At 47.7% G+C, this 19,716-nt stretch overlaps 1 protein-coding gene across 4 annotated transcripts in view; it reads right to left on the reverse strand.

Moving 5' to 3' along the window:
• Positions 1-1,843: 1,843 nt before the first annotated feature.
• Positions 1,844-19,716, reverse strand: part of add2 (adducin 2 (beta)) — a 101,969-nt gene continuing 84,096 nt past the window's right edge. For all 4 annotated transcript variants that reach the window (XM_069917724.1, XM_069917725.1, XM_069917722.1 and 1 more), the window contains 5 exons: positions 19,460-19,579; positions 15,031-15,120; positions 14,244-14,406; positions 12,481-12,576; positions 1,844-7,967 (listed from right to left, as the gene is read on the reverse strand). In XM_069917724.1, the coding sequence (XP_069773825.1) occupies positions 7,675-7,967; positions 12,481-12,576; positions 14,244-14,406; positions 15,031-15,120; positions 19,460-19,579 (762 nt within the window). In that variant the 3' untranslated portion in view covers positions 1,844-7,674. The remainder of the gene's footprint in view (positions 7,968-12,480; positions 12,577-14,243; positions 14,407-15,030; positions 15,121-19,459; positions 19,580-19,716) is intronic.

The raw sequence follows: 19,716 nt of genomic DNA on the forward strand, positions 1-19,716 counted from the left end.
GTAGTTGATCGATAGTACTACAGGCTGAGTGGGAACATGGATCAGCTCTTGATTAAATGGCCGGGCATACTCGGTGGGCTGCAGAGCTTATTTTTCATCTGATGCCTGATAGCCTTCTGATACAGATGGGTCTGCACTTGGCTTAAGAGATGGTGCAGGTTGATTGCAGAGATGAGGGAGTGACTCTATGAGGAGAGATTGAATATCCCAGGATTCATAAAAACAAGAGAGTGTCTTATAGAACCATATAAAATTATGAAAGTGATTCATAAGACTGAAGCAAGAAAGATGTTTCCATTCCTAGGTGAGACTAGAATTAAGGGACATAGCGCCGGAGTAGATTTAGGACAGAGGAGAAAGTGTGTTTCCTAGGGTGTAGTGTGGAATTCTCTGCCCTCAGAAGCAATAGAGGCTGCCTCATTAAATATACTTGTTAGAGCGCATATAACCCTGAGATTCTTTTTCCTGCAATCAAGGCAGAATTACTACCATGGGTACATGTAAACAAACTGTGCAATACAGAGAGAAACAAACTTAAAAATCAATAACATGTAAGAGTCCTTAAATGAGTCCCTGATTGAGTTTGTCATTGGGGAGTCTGATGGTGGAGGGGGAGCAGCTGTTCCTGAACCTGGTGGTGTGATTCTTGTGACACCGATACCTCTTTCCCGATGGCAGCAGTGAGAACAGAGTGCACGCTGGGTAGTGCAAATCCTTGATGATTGATGCTGCTGTCCGACGGCAGTGTTTAATAAATGGAATGATTCAATGACTCTGAAGTGTGAGGTGACAATGCCGTGTTCTTGAGTTAATTGTTTTATTATCAAACATTATAAATTCAGGAGTTCTGAATTTAGAAAAATGGGTTCCATCAATCTAACCAGTCATTTAGATTTTACACTTTATAGCTATTATCTTTTAATTTATATTTTTTGGTGAGAACCACAGTAAAACCCCTGGTATCTGGCACCTATGGGGATTGGTAGATGCCAGATAAGTGTATTTTCCGGTTGCTTGAGACTTACAATGCCTAATACACCTGCATTAAGAATAAATAGTTTAAAAGACAAAAATACTCTATTGTACTTACACTGAACAAACCTCACCTGCATGAATATATAAACCTTAAACAGTTATACTTTATTTTCAGTCACATTCTTTGAAAACATTTAACTGTTGCTGCATCTGCAGGTTCCTCCCCCTCCATGGAGCCACCCAAAAGTCAAACAATAACATTATAAATAATTAACCCCCTCCTCCACCCCCCACCCACAAAGTTTACAGATAAAGCATCTGACCAGGGCAACTTTTACTAAGCAGGGATAAGGAAACACTTTAAGAGGGTCACCCCAACGGTGAATGGCATCCAACAGCTCTCTATCCCGGGCGACACCATTTTATTCAAACACAACTTTATTCCAACAGCTGCTACGAGCAAAGCCCTCCGCTGGCTGAATATTTGCTCCTGTTTTCACCAATTACATATTTTTACCTATTATTTATTTTAATTTTTAAAACTTATTTTCCTTGCTTCCCCCCCACAATTGCTTACGTCTGCTAGTTGCTTGAATTTCAGATACCAGTGCTTTTACTGCACTTCCAAATGCAACAGATAAAACTCTGGTGAAAAAGCTACCGAAACTATCAGTTTTGGGTCCCTCAGGACAATGATGGTAACTCCACCCTGGCTCGGTGTTGCTGTTCCTGCTCCAAGCACCTTCTGATTCAACACACGTCCACAGGTGGAACCAGGGGGACTCCCGTGTACCGGAAGAGAGACTTCCCCAACCATTTTGCCAATGGATTTGCCACGATGGGAACAACAGAACACAGTTTCGGAGTAGCCAGTTCAAGGTTCATTTTAATTACAGTGCAGAACATTGGAATACAAAGACCGAGGCACACATCCAGCGGAAATAAATGAGTATTTACAGGTAGCCTGATCAGAGTGAGGCACCAGCATTTTCCTTATATATTGACATCAAGCCATGTACATTACATTGGATTGTGATGTTCAGCAAAGATTGTCAGAGACAGACAACACAAGTAACATAGCTCTCTAAAAACAAGCACATCAAGTCGTGGGACAATATATCTTTCTTTTTAAGTGCTATGGTTGCAAACAGTAAGAATTTGGAACCAATGGTTTATTTACAGCGAAGGCAGTAAATATCAATGGCAATAAACTTTTGTTTTTGATATTTGGTTTCTATCTTTATTGTCAAATTTGTTTCTTCCAGGAGGTGGAAGCTGTTTCATGACAGGCAATCAAGCAGGTAGCCAGGATAAATTCGTGCAGTGTGCTCCCCCCCAGAATGTGCCGATGCAAGGAACATTTGGGGGGGGGAGGTGAAAGGTCCTTTTGGACTTACTTTAAGGTACAGTGCAATAGTTCAGACCAGGGCTGGTGGTAGGGAGTTGCCATTGATATTGAGGGATTAACTCACAGAACACACTGTCGAATGTAAGCAGAGCAGTCCATCTGTAGAGTAATTCAGAAACCTTTTGCGCTTTGTACTCAGGATCACAGGGTGCGTTTACTTTCTTAATTTGACCAATGGAGAAAGGGAAAACGTCTGCATATCACAATGAGCAAAGCATCCAATGGTGGCCTGGCTCAGTTCTCACATTATAAACTCCAGCAACACCAGGCAGCAAGTCTGGTGCAACCATCAGTCTTCAGCACCATCCTTGCTTGACGCTACTTTTCCAAGCAGGCAAGAGACTGCAGGTGTTGGAAAGGGAGCAAAAAAAAAACCGGAGGAACTTGGAGAGTGTGGGAGAAATTGTCAACGTTTCGGGTCAATACTCTGTATAGGGACTGAGAATGGAGAAGCGAGATAGCCAGTGTAAAGGATGGTTAGGAGATGAATGGCCCCTAATGGTGCTCCTGTAAAGAATCATGGGGCTTCTGCTGAAGCAAGTCAGCTAACAAGAATTAATGGGTTAGCAAATAAAGCAGTCTACAGTTGCAGAGCGTGGAATGACGAGAACGGGATGGGAGTATGAGGCAAGATAAATGGTACATCATAATGGTGCTGGGAAGGTTACTGGATAATATTTCACAGAAACAGCAAAGGAAAGGAACAGCAACAACATTAGATTCCCAATCAGTGAAAAACATGTAAAACTGCACGTCGTCATCAGTCCAAAGAACTATATAAGTTGTGCAAGGATTCTGTGTACTCTGAGTGAGGCCTCATGCAGGGAAAGAGTTACATTGTTTACACTTTCTTTGTACTCCTCACTCCTGCAATAAAGAAGTGACTGTACGCTCTTTGGTTCTGCTGTTGTTTGTTTTATTACAGTGTGGGTCTACTTCAACGCCACAGGTGAGACAGGGGCCAGAAGGGGATCGGTGGACCATGGAGGGGGTGACAGGCCAACAGGAGATAGTGTAATAGATGGAAGCAAAGAGGGGAAGGAGAAGAAAATGGATGGTGGAGGGGAGCATGGGAAAGGGGCCAAAAATCAGAGAACTGGAGAGAGAGCGAGAGTGAGGCAGGAACATAGGAGGTGTGAATCACTTGACATCGAAAAATTTAATGTTCATACCAATGGGATGCAGCCTACCCAGATGGGAACACTCTTTTCCTAAGGTTTCACAACGTTACACAGCATCAGGTCCACTCAGCTGCCCACGGCAATCACAGAATATCGACAGCAGAGAAGGAACCCACATTCTCATTGATCTTTCTACAACTGCAAGACATGCCAAACTTCTTGACGGCCAATAAGGTCTGCCTGAAGTGTGGTCACTTTTGACATGGTGGAAGAAACACACCAGCAACCAACTTCCTGCAGTGAATCAAAAAATTTGGCTTTGAAATTTTCTACGGATAAATATTAACCAGTGCTCCTTAGATGACTCCCTTGCTCGCTGAATAGATTTGTGGACCGTATTTTTTAAAAAAAATTACACACCTGACAACAGAAGCAACCTCAGTTCAACTTCTCATTCAAAAGTAAGTGCCCCAGTGCATGGAGAACTACTTAATTTTTGTGCTTGAATATTTATAGTAGGTCTTGAAGCCCAGGACCTTTGGAATTGAGCATATATGAATAAGGTGAATGCAAACGTTTTCCTTTAACAACATTCAAAGTCCAGGTGCAGCTCGGATGACTATCCTTTGATAGGCTGGAGTTGTTCCATGAACTCGGGAGGAGCAGCGAGAATGGGTGGCATGGTGAGCGCAACGCTGTTACCACAGCAGTGACCCTGCGAGGAGTTTGTATGTTCTCCCTGTGTCTGCGTAGGTTTTCTCCCACCCTCCAAAACATATGGGGGGGTGGTGTAGGTCAGTTGGGTGTAATTGAGCGGGATTGGCTAGTGGACCAAAAGGGCCTGTTGTATTGTCAAAATCTAAATCAAAATGGCTTTAATCCCCGTCGCTGTTGGAATTACCGGCTCTCGATTCTGTTTCCCGGATGTTACCTGTGCAGCTCCAATATTTAATTACAATTCCACAACATCAGCGGAGATTCCTTTAAAGCAAAACCATGATCACTATGTGGAGTTGAGGACCCCTTCCACCCTGCACACAGCGTCTTCCAGCTGCTCCCATCGGTGGAGTGATACAGGAGGATCAGAGCCAGCACCACCAGGCTGAGGAACAGCTTTTTCCCCACGGGAAGTGAGAACGCCGAATGACCTAAGGAACTTAACACGCTAACCAACCAAGATTCCACTATGTATTAAACAATATTTGTTTATTTTTATATACGTGCTGTGCACGTATTGCTTGTCTGTATGTGTTATGTCTGGTTGTGTGTCTGCATGTTTTTGCACCGAGAACTGGAGAATGCTGTTGTATGATCTTGAGTCATAGAGTTTTACAGAATGGGAACAGCCCTTCAGCCCAGTGTGTCGATGCTGACCCAGGTTGCCTACCTGAGCTAATTCCATATGTCTATATTTGGTCCAAGTCCCTCGAAACCTTGTACTTTTCTGAATGTCTTTCAAATGTTCCATTTGGACCTGGATCTACCACTTCCTCCAGCAGTACACTCCACAGATCCACCACCTGTCTGGCAAGTGCTTAATATGGGCGTAGAGGTTTGTAAAACCACAGTCGAGGGGAGGATGGTGCCTCCCTGACCCAACAGTAGGTCATTCAAGTCAAATTTCAATACCTCACTGGCAACATTAGTATCCACTCAGATTGGGAGAGAATGGAGAGAGTGTAGTGGGCAGAGAGAGAGAGAGAGTCTAGAGGGAGTGGACAGAGAGAGAGAGTGTAGAGGGAGTGTAGAGGGAGTTGGGCAGAGAGAGAGTGTAGAGGAAGTGGGCAGAGAGAGAGAGAATGTAGAGGGAGTGGGCAGAGAGAGAGAGAGTGTCGAGGGAGTGGGCAGAGAGAGAGTGTAGAGGGAGCGGGCAGAGAGAGAGTGTAGAGGGAGCGGGCAGAGAGAGAGTGTAGAGGGAGTGGGCAGAGAGAAAGTGTGTAGAGGGAGTGGGCAGAGAGAGTGTAGAGGGAGTGGGTAGAGAGAGAGAATGTAGAGGGAGTGGACAGAGAGAGAGAGTGCAGAGGGAGTGGGGAGAGAGAGAGTGTAGAGGGAGTGGGCAGAGAGAGAGTGTAGAGGGAGTGGGCAGAGAGAGAGTGTAGAGAGAGTGGGCAGAGAGAGAGAGTGTAGAGGGAGTGGGCAGAGAGAGGGAGTGGGCAGAGAGAGAGAGTGTAGAGGGAGTGGGCAGAGAGAGAGAGAGAGTGTAGAGGGAGTGTAGAGGGAGTTGGGCAGAGAGAGAGTGTAGAGGGAGTGGGCAGAGAGAGAGAGTGTTGAGGGAGTGGGCAGAGAGAGAGAGAATGTAGAGGGAGTGGGCAGAGAGAGAGAGTGTCGAGGGAGTGGGCAGAGAGAGAGAGAGTGTAGAGGGAGTGGACAGAGAGAGAGAGTGCAGAGGGAGTGGGGAGAGAGAGAGTGTAGAGGGCGTGGGCAGAGAGAGAGTGTAGAGGGAGTGGGCAGAGAGAGAGAGAGAGAGTGGAGGGAGTGGGCAGAGAGAGAGAGTGTGTAGAGGGTGTGGCAGAGAGAGCAGAGAGAGAGAGAGAGTGTAGAGGGAGTGGGGAGAGAGAGAGTGTAGAGGGAGTGGGCAGAGAGTGTAGAGGGAGTGGGCAGAGAGAGAGAGTGTGTAGAGGGAGTGGGCAGAGAGAGAGAGTGTAGAGGGAGAAACGCTCAAGATATCTTTTCATTTTTAACGTGAACTTTCAGCATTATCTGACGAACCAGTTTAGAGAAGAAATGCAAATTCCAGGATCAAACATCTGCATCTCATTTTCACTGTGAAACTAAAGGTTTACTGACATTTTACAGATATTTTGAAGGGATGAGGTGGGTAGCTGGAAGGGGTGAGATGGGAGACTGCCAGCGGGTCTGAGGGGGTGAAGGGAGGTTGAGGAGGACTGCCAGAAGGGGGTGTGATGGAAGGAGTGAAGACTGGAGGGTGAGAGGCCAGGAGAGGGTGAGTGGGGCTGCCAGAGCAGGGCTGAGGGCCGGAGGGGTTAAGGAGGCATGAGGTACTGCTGGAGGGGGTGGGAGATGCTGGAGGGGATGAGGGGTTTGGGAGGGGGGCTGCTGGAGGGGAAAGGAGATTGAGGGAGGGAGGGAGTAGGGGGGCAGCTGGAGGTTGCCAAAGGGAATGAGGGGTTTGAGGGGGGCCGCTGGAGGGGAAAGGGGATTGAGGGAGGGAGGGAGTGAGGGGGCACTGCCAGAGGGTGTTGGGGGAGTGGGGGAAGACTGCCGGAGGGTTGGTGGAGGGGGGCTGCCAGAGTGAATGAAGCCCAGAGGGGTGAGGGCAGCTGCAATGATCATGTGTGAACGTTTCCCCTCGCCTGCATAAGCCTCACGGGTGGCTGTTAAGGGATTCAAATGAAACTCCATCTCAAAGATGGATTCAGCAAATGAGCAGTCACAATCTTCTTATCAACAGTAAATATTTGAAGTACTCACCAACCACTGCATGGAAACTGACTGAGCAACGAGGCAGCCTGGATGTCATCAGTTAACCCAATTACCCAATCGATATTCTATCCCTTCCCTGTTTGAGTTTGATCTTCCTGTAATATTTCCCTTCCCAAGATTCAAAATGTCCCGGATATTTTGTCATCCTATGACACTAACCTGCTCCCCTGCTGAGCTCCAATAACTGCACCAAGGTTACAATGAGGTTTCTTCAGCTGCCTCAAACGTACACATTCCTCCCAGTTCTCACTGCCCCCCCCACCTTTGAGGCCCAAGCTTAAGGCACCAGTTTGAAGGACTCTACCCATCATATCTGGGGCACAGTCGCACAGCGCGCTCCCTGCTCAGCGCAGCTCAGGGGGCCTCAGGTCTGCCGCACGAGATATTGGCAGGACGGAGGCGGAATAAGATTCATCTGGGAGCTAATCACTGGATTTCCACCTGCAAAGTTTTATTTGAACCCTGAAGCCCATTTAAAATCGGCGGTCACTTGATTTGTTAAGATAATGCAGATTGAAAAGAAGTGGAGCAAAACTCGTGAGCAGTGAAATTCGGGCGCCCTGTGTTTCGGTGGGTTGCAGTGATTTGCCACTCTGGACAACATGCAGAGTGCAATCGTGGCAAAAATGGGTGCCCTCCATTGCTGTCGCTGATATATTCCACAGTTCCCCCGTCCAACTCCTTCAAACAAGCTGTTGTGTGCGTGTTTCCCTCTCCCCTCCCAACTCAGGATTCTGCTCTCTCTTTCTTTTTGCTCTTTTTTAGAAAAGATGGGGTGCGAAACTTCTTCTTCTTCTTGGACGGGGATTTGGAAGGGGAGCCCTCGGGCGTGAGTGGGTTACTGGTCACAGACTCGGTTTTCTCCTTTGCCTGATTGACGGGGGCCTCGGTGCCGTTCTCCCCATTGGTCGTCACTTGCCGCATGCCTTTGCTCAGTTGCTCTTCCACAGACAGCTCCTCCTCCTTCCCATTGAACACCTCGTCGGGGGCTGTCTCGGAGTCATCCAGCAGCTTGGTTTCTTGAGGGAAGGGGGTGGGGGGGAAGGAAAAGCACAATAGCTCAGAGCTGCAATGTGTCAAGTCCAAATGGAACTCAATGCTCTAGAGGTCCATTGCCAAAGCTGACCACTGCAGAATGCCTTGGGGTGGACCACAGGCCATCTGAACACTTGCACTTGGTGCAGGAACCAAAGCAATAGTTGAACATCTTCAACGAATTAGGTCCTCGAACTCAGAGGGTCCCCTGCGTGGCTCTGTACTGATGAAGCCAGTATGGAGGGGGGGGGGACTGGGGGTCACTCCAAGCAAAATTCCTTTGAATACATCTCAACTCGCATGATTTTGCAGGGATTCGTTCCCCCTCCCTCCTCCCACCACCCCGCCAACCACCACAAGGGGAGAGTTGTGATGATACTGTCTGGGGGGGGGGGGGGGAAATCCTTCTCCCAGTTGAGCCTGCAGCCTTTGTGGTATGGAGGCAAGCGGTCAATGGGACAGAAAGACTTCAGCAAAGTAATCCATAAGCACACAATGATCAAACAAAGCACGCAGTGGGTGGGGGGGAGCTGGGGGGGGTGTTGGGGTGGGGGGGAGTCTCCACAAGTCACAGCTGGGTGGGGCCGAGGAAGCGGAGGTTATTGACATTGGCTGCGGCCAGGGAGTATGGGGTCAAGTCTGGGATCAGATTTTTCATGAGCAGGATAAAGCTGGGAGAAGGATGGCAGCTCAATGCAGCAAGATGCACCTTGAACCAGTATGCTGGGATGGGACTGAACCCTTCCTGTCCCACTGTGGGTGAACACTGCATAGGGCACCTTTGAAAACAGGGACAGTGATCACTGGGCAAATCAATCCACGTGAAACACTGTCAGTATCAAGAGGCAGATATAGACCATTACTGAGTCATTTACTCCCCAGAAGTGAAATGATGGGATATTGGGCATTATATTTGGACCATATTCCCTGTCCCATCTACTCCTAAATGTTGAAACGTATAAATTGAATGAATCATGAATTGACACCATCAGCCATTCTCAATGGGGGCATAAACCACAACAACTGATTCACAGGGTCCATTAATTTTGAATCCGGGGGTGGGGTCATAGCTGAGAATGGTTGATGTCAACTCTGAACCATTCAAGCATTGTGCTGTTCTAGGTTATTCATTGGCTTATCTCATTTTACAGTAATCAAGATTCAATCTTAAATAATGTATTTTTTAAAATTTAGATATGCAGCAGGCCTTTCTGGGCCACGGGTCCAAATACCCCAACGTTTTGGAGGGTGGGAAGAAACCAGAGCACCTGGATAAAACCCATGGAGACCTGGGGAGAGCGTACAAACCCATATTATGCTAACCGTGCAGCCCAATGTCCAAACAAATCCCACGTTCAGCTTTCAAATGATTGGCACAAAGCCTCGATGTGTATTTCACCTGCGTAGAGTGCGGGGTGGTTCATGGGCAAACTCGGGGAGAATCGTGGTCATTGATGAGGGAGTGTGCAGCCTGGTCCTGGTCATCGGATAGTCCGTTGCAGAGGGGAGCTGAATTGCAACCTCAGGTGACACATGAAATGCATGGCTGGTTAAGCAAGCATCAACTCAGCCTGCAGCTCCATCCCTTCTGCATCGCCTGATGGCAGGGCGAGGGGGTGTCTCGAGGATTGCGAGGGTAGGAGGGGGTGGGGGCTCCCAAGGTGAGAGCATGGTGGGTTGGAGGTTGGGGGGGGGGGGTGGTTGAACAATATACTTACTACAGTGATAAGTACTCAGTGGCATGAGAATCTCCTTATAGCGAGAGCCAAACAAAAGGGGGAAAAAAGAGAACAAGAATGGAACAAGATGGCCACGAATGAGCAAGAAGCCGACATCAGCACACGTACAGGAATGAAGAAGCATCAGATTTCAGTCAAACAGTCAAGCCCTCACCCCTCTCAACCTTCCCCTCATTAGATGCAATGCAATTGCATTGGGGACACTGGTGTTCTTGGGCGAGATGCCAGAACAGGGACTCTAGCACCCACTCTCTGCAAGAGGAGGGGGTGCAGTCCACAACACTGGAGGCATTGCCAAGGTGTCAAGCCTCTGGTTCTGCCCAGAAATTCTTCGCAGGGGCGCCCGACCCAGCATTCCGTCCACAGCTTGTCCTGAACACTGTCAGGATGCTCTCAAAACCTTGACCTGTTCACAGTGGAAGTGACTTCAGGCGGCTTGACTGCAGGGCTCGGGCTGGTCAGTGGGTTGATTGGCTGCGATGCGGGGGTGTGTGGCTGTATGCACCCTTGTTAGTGTGTGTGCGTGTGCATGCCTGTGTGCGCGCATCTGTGGGTGCGTTTTTGCGTGCACGTCTGTGGATGTCTGTGGGCGCGCGCACGCTCGGGTCTCTCAGTGCATGCTTGCCTGTGCGCCTGTCTGTGGGCATGCATCTGTGTGCATGCTTATCTGAGTATGCGTCTTTGCACACACGACTATATGCATATGTGCTCGCCTTGTGTTTGCGCGCCCATGTGCTTGGGCCTCTCTATGGGCGACTCTGTGCACATTTGACTGTGTGCATGCATCTGTACACATACAGAAAGGAACGAGAGCGCAAATGATGTTGATGGGGTTGCACAATGCTAGTTAGGATGAGGTAGACAGGTGCCTAGTGACCAGCGCAGACATGATGGGCTGCTGGTCCTCTGCCGGTGCTGTCTGACCCCATGAGTATTGCAGCAGGCGGTGCACCATATCCATGCTGGTCTGTGGACAGGTGAGTCAGGAAAATGTCAAAACAACCCTTTTAACTTGGACACCTGCCAGCATTTTGTCAATTTTGTTCAAAATGTCAGTTACATATTCTTACCTTTGTTATATAAAGGACACTGTTGGACCTGCTGAGTTTTAACTCAAAACAACTTGGTCTGGTTTCCTCTCACATCCCACAGGTATGTGGGATGGTAGTTAAATGGTCCCTGTAAACTGTCCCTAAATTATGGATCAGTGGCCAAAATCCAGGGGCGGTGGGGGAGTCATTGAGGGCAACAATTAAAATGGGTCAGGTGGAATCTGGGTAAAAAAATAGTGCTGGATGGCTGGCACGAAGACAGATGGTGATGGAGGGTAATGTGTTCGTGCTGTCTGATGCGGTTATGCTGAGGTCTAAGGTGAGGACGTAGTGAATGCACTGCGAACCAGAGGCAGCCCCACTGCCCGCACAGATGGTCATTTTCAGTTCCCAGCCTGTGACTGGTTAGTGGAAAGCTTGGCCATGATGTGCTCCGTGGTTGAAAATCCATCCAACATTGTGTGCCCATTGGCCACTTGTCCAGTGTTAAAACTCCCCAGTGGGGCAGGGACAAGTTCTACAACCAAGCCTTCATGTCAAGCAACAGGAAGACCAAAAGCTTGGGTAAGGAACTTTCCTGGCCCTGACGGAGCCAACTGGTTTATTTGTTGGGAGCCGGTATATGACATTAACACTGGCCGCATGGAACATTTTCCCCGTGGCTGGGGGGATGGGGGCGGGGCATCTGGGTACACCGAACTGAGGGCTGGGGGCAATGAGCAGCAAGACTGTTGGCTGTGGAGACAATGCTTCTTTGCTCATTGAAACAAAGTGTGGAGAAAGCCTGGGACACAGCACACCGACAAACAAGCACAACAGCGAGCGAAAGGCACACCAAGACACCAAATCCCACCAAATTAAACACCAAAGGGCTGGGCTCATCACGAAAAATTCCAGATTCGGGATTCAATAAAAATACCTGCAGGAACAGAGTGTCTGCTGCAAACATTATCCGAAGATCATATTCCACATAGGAATAACATACACTGGGATCCACTCTGGGAATAACAGACTCCGGGACCAACAATGGGAATAACAGACATCAGGACCAACACTGGGAATAGCAGACGCCGGGGTCCACATTAGGAATAACAGATGCTGGGATCCAAACTGGGAATAACAGACACTGGGGTCCGCACTGGGAGTAACAGACGCTGGGATCCACACTGGGAATAATAGACATCAGGAACAACACTGGGAATAACAGACACCGGGACCAACACTGGGAATAACAGACACTGGGACCAACACTGGGAATAACAGACACCGAGGCCAACACTGGGAATAACAGATGCCGGGATCCACACTGGGAATAATAGACATCGGGGCCAACTCTGGGAATAACAGACACTGGGACCAACACAGGGAATAACAGACACCGAGGCCAACACTGGGAATAACAGACACTGGGATCCACACTGGGAATAATAGACATCGGGACCAACTCTGGGAATAACAGACATTGGGACCAACACTGGGAATAACAGACACTGAGGCCAACATTGGGAATAACAGATGCCGAGATCCGCACTGGGAATGAAAGATGTTGGTTCCAACTCTGTGAATAGATTGTATCTCGGACATTTGATCAATCCTTCTAATTGCTCCTTTCAACATCATTGCTAAGTTTAGAGTTTTAGATTCAGTGATCGATCTTTTGAACATGCAGAGGTAAAGGCACAGTGGTAGGTCCATGGATAGCTTACCTCCTGGTGACTTGGGAGAAGTGGGTGATTTAGCTGGGGAAGTCAGTGGGGTCTTTAGAGGAGAAATCCCCACAGAGGTATCCTCCTCATCTGGACCTGTGTGGAAAAATAACCTTGAAGTGCATGGATGATCAGATCCAACTTTAAATAATGGAATCCAGTTTCATGGAAATGCATTCAACGATCCACCTCAATCACAACTTGAAGTTACATCTCCGTTTCAAAGGTACAAATGCACCAGGAGCAGGGGAAACCATTTTGAAACTTGCTTTGTCACCTGACAATAATATGGGAGATACAAGTCATAAAGTTTTCAGATACGTGGCCTTCAGCCCATTTCTTGTTTGAAGGCCCTTAATCTCTCTGTGTGAAATATTCCAACGTTTCTTACAGTAGAAGGGAGGGGGGAAGAGGGAGTGAGGGAAGAGGGAGGGGTAGGGAGCAGCAGTAGGAAAAGATCGTTGGAAGGGTTGGAGAATTCAGAGGGGTGAAAAGAGAGGGGGAAGAGTGTGGTGGTGGGGAGAGGGAGTGGGAAGAGGGTGGGGGAGGAAGATGGCGGGGTTGCGTAGTGAGGGGGAGGGGGTGAGGAAAGGGGAAAAGGGAGGGGTGGGGAAATAGGAAGTGTGAGGGGAAAGAAGGGAAAGAAGGAGGGGAGGGAGTGGGTGGGAGAAGAGGGGAGGTGAGGAAGGGGGGAAGGGGGGGAAGAAGTAGTGAGAGAGCTAATGAGAAAGAGTGGGGATGGCAGAGGGGGAAGGGGGAAATGGGGGAATTGGGAGGGGGCAATAGAATGTGGAAGTGTGAGGGGGAGAGGAGGGTGGGGAAGATGGGGGAAAAGTGGGAGAACTGGGAGGGGGGAAATGAGAGGGGAGAGTGAGGGAGAGAGGGGTGGGGAAGACAGAAGGGGAAGAGGATGGGGAAATGGGAGGGGGAAAAAAGGAAGGGAAGAGGGAAGGTGAAGTTAGAAGGGGAGGGAGAGCTGAAGATAAATATCACAAACTTTTCATGAAAAAAACTAATCGTTTAAAGAACATAGAAATTTAAGGAACTGTACAGGCCTTCAGCCCTCAGAGTCGTGCTGACCTAACAACCTCCCCTAACAGCTACCTAGAATTCCCCTATTGCCTAGTCCTCCACTTTTCTCAGTTCACTGTACCTATTAGCTCTGCATCATGAAGAATAAAACCCCTGGTATCCAGCATCTTCCAATCCTGAATTTTCCGGTTGCTTGAGATTGTGTGTTGCGCGATTAGCGAACTAATTGTTAGGGGCACCACAATTTTAAACGTTCGCATTTTCACCTGTTTATTTTCTACAATTTTTTTTTTGCCGGTTACTTGAGGCTGCTGGTTGTTTGAATTCCGGATAACAGGGGTTTTACTGTGGTAGTAATAAAGGGGAGGGAGAGGGTGAACATTTCGGGCCAGAGTTCGGGATTTATCAGCATGTGCAAAGGCGGGTTGGTGACGATTCCCAGAGTGGGAAGCTCATCTCCACTCTGCATTACATCTATCCACGGCGTGTGTCTGGGTCGAGCTGCTGGAGCAGGCCGATGCTATTACAATGTATAAAGGCATTTGGACAGACGGTTTGATAGGAGAGTGGAGGGATAAAGGCCTAATGCCAACACATGGCACTGGTGGGGATAGGCATCAAGGTCATCATGGCTAAAGTGGGAGGGGTGCAAGGACCTGTTTCAGCACTGATCGCTTCCATTGTTCCATCTGAACTGGCAGCTTTTGCGTAAGAGACTCTGGAAATATTACCATCGAGACCCAGCTGTTTCCGCTCCACCTCTCTCTTGTACTCCTCCAGTTCCTGGTCAGTGAGTTCGTTGAACGGGTTTGGGGGCTCAGGCTCGGGCTCCAGTGCCTGCAGATCTTGCTCGGTCATGGCTGGGGCCTCTGATGGCAGCACACCTTCTGCAGACTGACAAAGACAATGTGAGCAGTCAATGTATCGCCCAGCCCCACACACGTTGACGTGGGCACAAACACTGCACACGTGCGCGCACGCGCACACACATACACGTGTGTACAGGCAATCACAAATGTGTACACACTCATCCAAAAATATATTCAGATGTACACAAACGTGTGACACACAATGTGCCACACACATGCAGAAATGTGTGCACACAAATGCGCACGTTCACATGCACATACATGTATGCGCGCACACACATACACCTAAACACACACGTGCACAAACACATGCATACATGTATACACTCACCCAAACACATATACGCACACACCTACACACCCAAACACACACACACACACACGTATACACAAACACAAACTGACACGCACATACATATATACAGACATGCACATACATGTATACATACATTCACATATACACACACACACACACACACACTATTAATAACTATTAATAAATATATTGCTTGCATTTGAGCAGAAACCACAAAACCGAATTCAAAGCCTAAGATGAAGCCATTTGGCCATTGAGAACTTGCTATTCCTTTTGCCATTGTGCCCATCCACTGACCAGTGCTGTTGGCGCAGAGGTGGGGCTGGGACTCACCGGGCTGCGGCTCTTGTCCGTGATGACTCCGGCGAGCAGCTGAGACTGCGGTCCCGCCGACTTCATGTCCTGTCGATTCTGCTCTCGGATCTAAAAGGTTAAAAAATTACCTTCAGGAAAAGAACGAATGGTTAATCCACTAAACAAGGCAGCAGCAAAGCTGGCAGGAATGAAGCAGTGTGGCCCTGTAGCACCAGTGTATGGACTGAACAGTGAGAAAGCAACAAGGAGACCTGGGGTGCTCATTCACGGGCAGTATTATGTCCTGGCCAGATTAGAAGATCCCTCAAAAAGCTCAAAGAATGCAGTGCGTTTCCCCTTATCTGAAGTTCTGTTAACCAAAATGATCCTTTAACCAAACTTTTCAACAGTGCTGACATGACGTTGCAAGTTGGAAAAAAAAGTATCACCCGACTTGCCCATGTGGGGCTCTGACTCTCTGTTGGCACCATTTTGATAACAACGGAGCTCTCGTGCACTCTATGAGGATAGAGCTGAAAATGGCAAGACAGATCTGCAAAAAACCCAATGAATGTCAGTGAAAAGGGGGAAGCATTCATGTTTGTCTACAGAACAGAAGGTCAAGCCACTGGCGAAACTGGACAGCAGTGTAAGTGTGAGATGAATAACAGAAGAGTACGGTGTTAGAATGACCACAATCTATGACCTGAACAAGCAGAAGGATAAACTGTTGAAGTTTGAAAAATCAGTCGAGGAGAATTTCTAGTGTTGGTGCTGTTTTTGTAAGCAGCGTTGTTTTTTTTTGGTACCTATTAAACCTTATTTCATGCTTGGAATGCCTGCCAGTGTTTGTTGTTGCCATTTAACCGTGGATACAAGTGATGCTACAGAGCCTGCTTAAACTGGAAAAAGCCCAATAACTGAAAACCAAGCTTTTTGGATACGGGGAAACGTACTGTATCGGTTCTTTGTGCTGAGATTTGGAACAGAGATTAGGAGAAATGTCTTCAGCCAAAGTGCAGTAAGTCTGTGGAATTCATTGCCAGACAGCTGTGGAGAACAAAATCACTGGGCAGATTTAAAGTGGAAGTCGATCAGTTCTTGATTACGTATATCCTGGTGTATAAGATGACCCCTGAATTCCACCTAAAATGTAGGTTTTGAGCTATACTCGCTGTATAAGATGACCCCGATTGTCCTTTACCAACCATCCCATTGACCAGTTGAGTGATACTGTCACAATATTTTAACATCAAATGACCCGGTAAAGGTTTAAATTTTATTAGCATATTTTAAAATAAACCACTGTCAGCACCTTTAACAGGCTGTTCAAACTCTGTACAGAGCTGATGGCAGTCGGACTGGGCGGATGGACCCTGCGGGAGAGCACTGAGAGTTCACTATCAAGTTTCAGGTTTTAGACTTGGTGTGTAACAACCCCTGGTTTTGGGGTGACATTTTTAACATTCAAGTGCTGTCTTATACACTGGCATATATGGTAGAAGGTGTGGTGATATACCACTAGCCTACTGTAGATTATCCAACTGCACGAAAACCAACAAGGTCGGGTCAGATACAGCAATGAGCTCTCTGAACCCTTCTCCATTAATAACGAAGCAAGGCTGCGTTCTCGCACCAACCCTCTTTTCAATCTTCTTCAGCATGATGCTGAAACAAACAAACAAGCCAAGGGGGCAACCTGTGTACCTGCTGGAAGAGCACTGGAAGACAAAGCAACACCTGGCCGGATGTCAATCAGCCGACCTGAATGGACCAAGCCCCACCTGGTCGGCTGCCAATCACCTTCCAGGATATAAGCTACATCCAGCTCCTCAATGTCAGTCTCAGAGGCAACACAGCTACTCTTACAGCCAGCTCTGTGGAAGTTTGTGTGGAATAAAGCCTATGGAACAGACTTTATGTTTTGAGTCTGCTTTTCTGCTCGATAGCGCATCACAGAAGTAATGTCGAAGGTCTTGGGTTAAGAGGAAAAATACATCAGTCGTGATTCGAATGGAAGAGCACACTCGATGGCCCAAATGGTCTCCTGCTGCTTCTGCGGTTTCTTATTCTCCTCCTGGTCAGGGTAAGATCATGTCGGGAAAACAATTCTCTTCCGCAGACAGCAATGAATTGAGGCAGGCCATTAACTTCCAACTGGAGGTTACTGGAATTTTGGGAACCAGCGGTATCCTAGAGGTGGGGAGGAGGAGGTGTGGGGAGTTGTGCCATCGGTGAATGGTGGAAAGTGAAGGGGTTTGATGATCTCCTCCTACCCTATGGCCGGGTAAGATAGAAAACGGAAGAGTCTCGGTGTGGGACCAACACACAATCAGATACCTGCTGATCCCAGTGTAAAGATTGACGGTGACCAGTGAAGATTTGAAACATTTTTTCAAGTTCAACAAAATAAATAGAAGCTGGGGTCGGCCAGTCCAGCCTGTTCTGCCATTCAACGAGATCCTGGCTGATCTGATGATCGGCTCATCTCCTGCTCCCATATCCCTTAATTCCCCTATCCAAACTTGTCTTGAACATATTTACTGAGGTCATCTCCACTGCTTCAATGGGCAGCAAATTCCACAGATTCCCTGCCCTCTGGGAAAAGGAGCTCCTCCTCAACTCCGTCCTAAATCTATGCCCTGGATCTTGAGGCTATGTCCCCTAGTTCTATTCCAATGAGAACAACTTACCTACCTCTATCTTACCTAAGCCTTTTATAATTTTATACGTTTCTATAAGATCCCCTCTCAATCTTCTAAATTCAAATGAGTACAGCCCCAGACGACTCAATCTCTCCTCATAGACTAACCCCCTCATCGACCTGGTGAATCCCCCCCCCCACTGCACCGCCTCCAAAGCCACTACATCCTTCCTCAAGTAAGGAGACAAGAACTGCACACAGTTCTCCAGATTCAACCCCACCAGGACCTCGTATAGTTGCAGCAGAACCTCCCTGCTCCTAAATCCCATCCCCCTGATAACGAAGGCCAACGTTTCATTTCCTTTCTTGATCACCTGCTGCACCTGCAAACCAACTTTTTGCGATTAATGCACAAGCTCTCCCGAGTCCTTCTTTATGGCCGCGTGCTGCAATCTCTCACCATTTAAATAATAATCTGATAGGAACATAGGAAGTAGGAACAGGAGTAGGCCAAAAATGGCCCATCGAGCCTGCTCCGCCATTCAATACGATCATGGCTGATCTAATTTATGACCTAACTCCACCTACCTGCCTTCTCCCCATATCCCCTAATTCCTCTATCATGTAAAAATTTATCTAACCGAATTTTAAATATGTTTAATGAGGCAGCCTCAACCACTTCCCTGGTTAGAGAATTCCAAACATTCACTACTCTCTGGGAAAAACTATTTTTCCTCATCTCTGTCCTAAATCTACTCCCCCGAATCTTGAGACTGTGTCCTCTCGTTTTAGTTTCCCCGGCCAGCTCAAAAAACCTTCCTACATCTATCCTATCCATACCCTTCATAATCCTATAATTTTCTATAAGATCTCCTCTATAAGAACTCGAGCGAATACAATCCTAGACGATTTAATCTTTCATCATAAGTTAACCCCTTCATCCCAGGGATCAACCTAGTAAACCTCCTCTGGACCGTCTCCAAAGCCAGTATATCCTTCCTCAAATATGGAGACCAGAACTGGACACAGTACTCCAGGTGCGGTCTCACCAGTACCTTATACAGTTGCAACATTACCTCCCTACTCCTGAATTCAATTCCTCTAGTGATGAAGGCCAACATTCCATTTGCCTTCTTAATAACCTAATGCACCTGGAACCTAACTTTTTGCGATTCATGCACAAGCACTCCCAAGTCCCTCTGTACAACAGCATGCTGTAGTTTTTCACCCTTTAAATAATATTTAAAGAATATTCAGATCTTCCATTAATCCTTCCAAAATGGATAACCTCACATTTACCATCTGCTCAACCCTTGCCCACTCACAATGTGGCTGTGCATGACCCTCTAATCTTTATTCCACGGTGCATTTTCAGCATACGTCCTCTGCCGGCCTTGCAGAAGGTGTGGAGGTCACCAGGGGCAGGAGCCTCACCTTGAGGCGGTTTTGGAAGCAATTTCCCATGTACCGTGGTGGAACAGATGCGTAGCAGTTAGCACAACGCTGTTACAGCACCAGCGGTTGGGACCTGGGTTCGAAGCCCGCGCTGTCTGTAAGGAGGTTGTACATTCTCACCGGGGGCTCGAGTTTCCTTCCACCCTTCAAAAAACGTACCGGGTGTTGAAGGTTAATTGGGTGTATTGGGTGGAAAAGGCCTATCACCGTGCTGTATGTTTAAAAAAAAATTACTTCACAGTCAACTCTCTTCTTTTCTTTGAATGGTGTTTCTCTCAAAGTTACCACTTTGCACCTGATCAAACGCGCCACCCTTTACTGACAAGAGTAACATTGGATTGTAATCCAACCTTTTGAAACGCATCTCACCTTATTCCTGGTTTCCAGTACTTCCCGAGGGTCTGTAAAAAGAGGCACAAACTGGTTGGAGGTTTCGATCTTGATTGGAGTCCCGCTGCTGAGCTTTTTGACCTCGTCAGCCTTCAACCACTGTTTCAAATCGAAAGGTTGCACAGGTTACTTCCACGGCCACTGCACCGATCCCTGGCAAGCAAATGGTAACCACCACGGGGGATGGAGTAACAGGGCACCTGCAATACGTTGCACAGTGGCAGGCAACACTGGAG

The sequence above is a fragment of the Narcine bancroftii genome, chromosome 2, assembly GCF_036971445.1.
Source record: "Narcine bancroftii isolate sNarBan1 chromosome 2, sNarBan1.hap1, whole genome shotgun sequence".
Classification (NCBI taxonomy): Eukaryota; Metazoa; Chordata; class Chondrichthyes; order Torpediniformes; family Narcinidae; genus Narcine; species Narcine bancroftii.